The sequence below is a fragment of the Heterodontus francisci genome, chromosome 34, assembly GCF_036365525.1.
Source record: "Heterodontus francisci isolate sHetFra1 chromosome 34, sHetFra1.hap1, whole genome shotgun sequence".
Lineage (NCBI taxonomy): Eukaryota > Metazoa > Chordata > Chondrichthyes > Heterodontiformes > Heterodontidae > Heterodontus > Heterodontus francisci.
In genome coordinates this window covers 27,034,316-27,035,947 of record NC_090404.1, presented here as the reverse complement: position 1 = coordinate 27,035,947, position 1,632 = coordinate 27,034,316, and the positions used below count along the sequence as shown (strand labels likewise).

The 1,632-nt window shown below is 41.2% G+C and overlaps 1 protein-coding gene across 1 annotated transcript; it reads left to right on the top strand.

Moving 5' to 3' along the window:
* Positions 1 to 404: 404 nt before the first annotated feature.
* Positions 405 to 1,247, top strand: LOC137348762 (probable G-protein coupled receptor 139). Its single transcript, XM_068014014.1, has one exon. It carries the CDS (start codon positions 405 to 407, stop codon positions 1,245 to 1,247), a length of 843 nt encoding a protein of 280 aa, XP_067870115.1.
* The last annotated feature ends 385 nt before the right edge of the window (positions 1,248 to 1,632 follow it).

Below are 1,632 nucleotides of genomic sequence, written 5' to 3'. Positions count from 1 at the left end.
TGTTATTTTTCTTGTCTGTTTGATGCTCCCATTTTTGTGTCGATGGGTTTCTGATGCCTTTTTGTTCTCCATTATGTTTGATTGTATTATTTTACATTTCAATGTTACTGACCAGTCTTAGTTTAAATCCTGATGTCATTTTAAACACAGGAAAAAGTGTCCAGAAATTAAGCGATAGTTTTCCACGTAGGATCATGTGTCAAAGCCATAAAATTCACCAAAAAAACTGTTAAATGGATGATTTTGTTGGGAGTCAGACAGAAACTGCCCTGTTCTCGCTCACTCACAAACGCAATCCTCCCTCTTTCTCTCAGACTCTCTCTGTCTCTATTACAGCTAACTTGGCAGTGATTGTGATCCTGTCCCGAGGAAGATGTGGTCTCTCCAGATGTATCACTTACTACATGGTGTCCATGGCAGTGACGGATTTCCTGGTCATGATCACGACTGTGATATTAAACCGGATTGCTGGTATTTATTTCCCGGTCAGTTTCCTATCCATCACACCCGTATGCAGTCTCCGTATTGTCCTGAGCTTTGTGATCATGGACAGTTCTGTCTGGTTAACAGTCGCTTTTACCTTTGATCGATTTATGGCAATTTGTTGTCAGAAGATTAAAATAAAATACTGCACCGAGAAAACAGCAGCACGAGTTATAGGAATCATATCTTCATTGAGCTGTTTCAAAAATATCTTCTGGTATTTCATATTTGAACCTTTGTATATAATTGACAACATACCCTGGTTCTGCAGCGTAAAATTAATATTTTATACGTCACCTGCATGGGCTGCATTTGACTGGATTCGCCCCATTTCAACCTCTTGTCTCCCATTCATTCTGATTTTACTGCTCAATGCACTGACTGTCAGGCACATTCTAGTGGCCAGTAAAGCCCGCAGGAGACTCCAGGCCCACAGCAATGGAACGACTCAGAGTGACCCAGAGATGGAGAAGCGGAGAAACTCCATCGTTTTACTCTTCTGCGTCTCGGGCAGTTTCATGCTGTTATATTTGGTACTTCTGATAAATTTCCTTTATGTTAGAATTGCAAAACTTAAATATTTTTCCGGTTCCAATTTCAATGAATCAAGCTTTATTCTGGAGGAAAGCGCATTAATGCTTCAGCTTTTGAGTTCCTGCGTCAATCCGTTTATTTATGCAGGGACCCAGAGAAAATTCATAGATGAGTTAGAGAATGGAGTGAAATATCTATTCAGTCTTATTTATAAATTGTTGAAATTATGAAATTAGTAAAATCCAACATCGTTTTCACGTTATATTGCATTCCGTGCTGTTCTTGAGCCTGTCACACTCTGTGAGCAGCCTTGTTAGGTCTCCTTTCTATTCTGCGTTTAAAGGGCAGCACAGTGGCGCAGTGGTTAGCATCACAGCTTCAGTGACGTGGGTTCGCTTCTGGGTGCTGCCTGTGTGGAGTTTGAAAGCTTTCCCTGTGATCTGTGTGGGTTTCTGCTGAGTGCTCTGGTTTCCTCCCACAGCCAAACCCTTGCAGGTTGATATATAAATTCGCCAATATAAATTGCCCCTAGTGTAGGTAGGTGGTAGGAAAATGGTGGGGATGTGGTAAGGAATATGGGATTCATGTAGGATTAGCATAAATGGGTGGGTGTTG

Coding starts and splice junctions, on each gene's coding strand:
- LOC137348762 (XM_068014014.1), top strand. CDS start 405: ATGGTGTCCATGGCAGTGACGGATTTCCTGGTCATGATCACGACTGTG.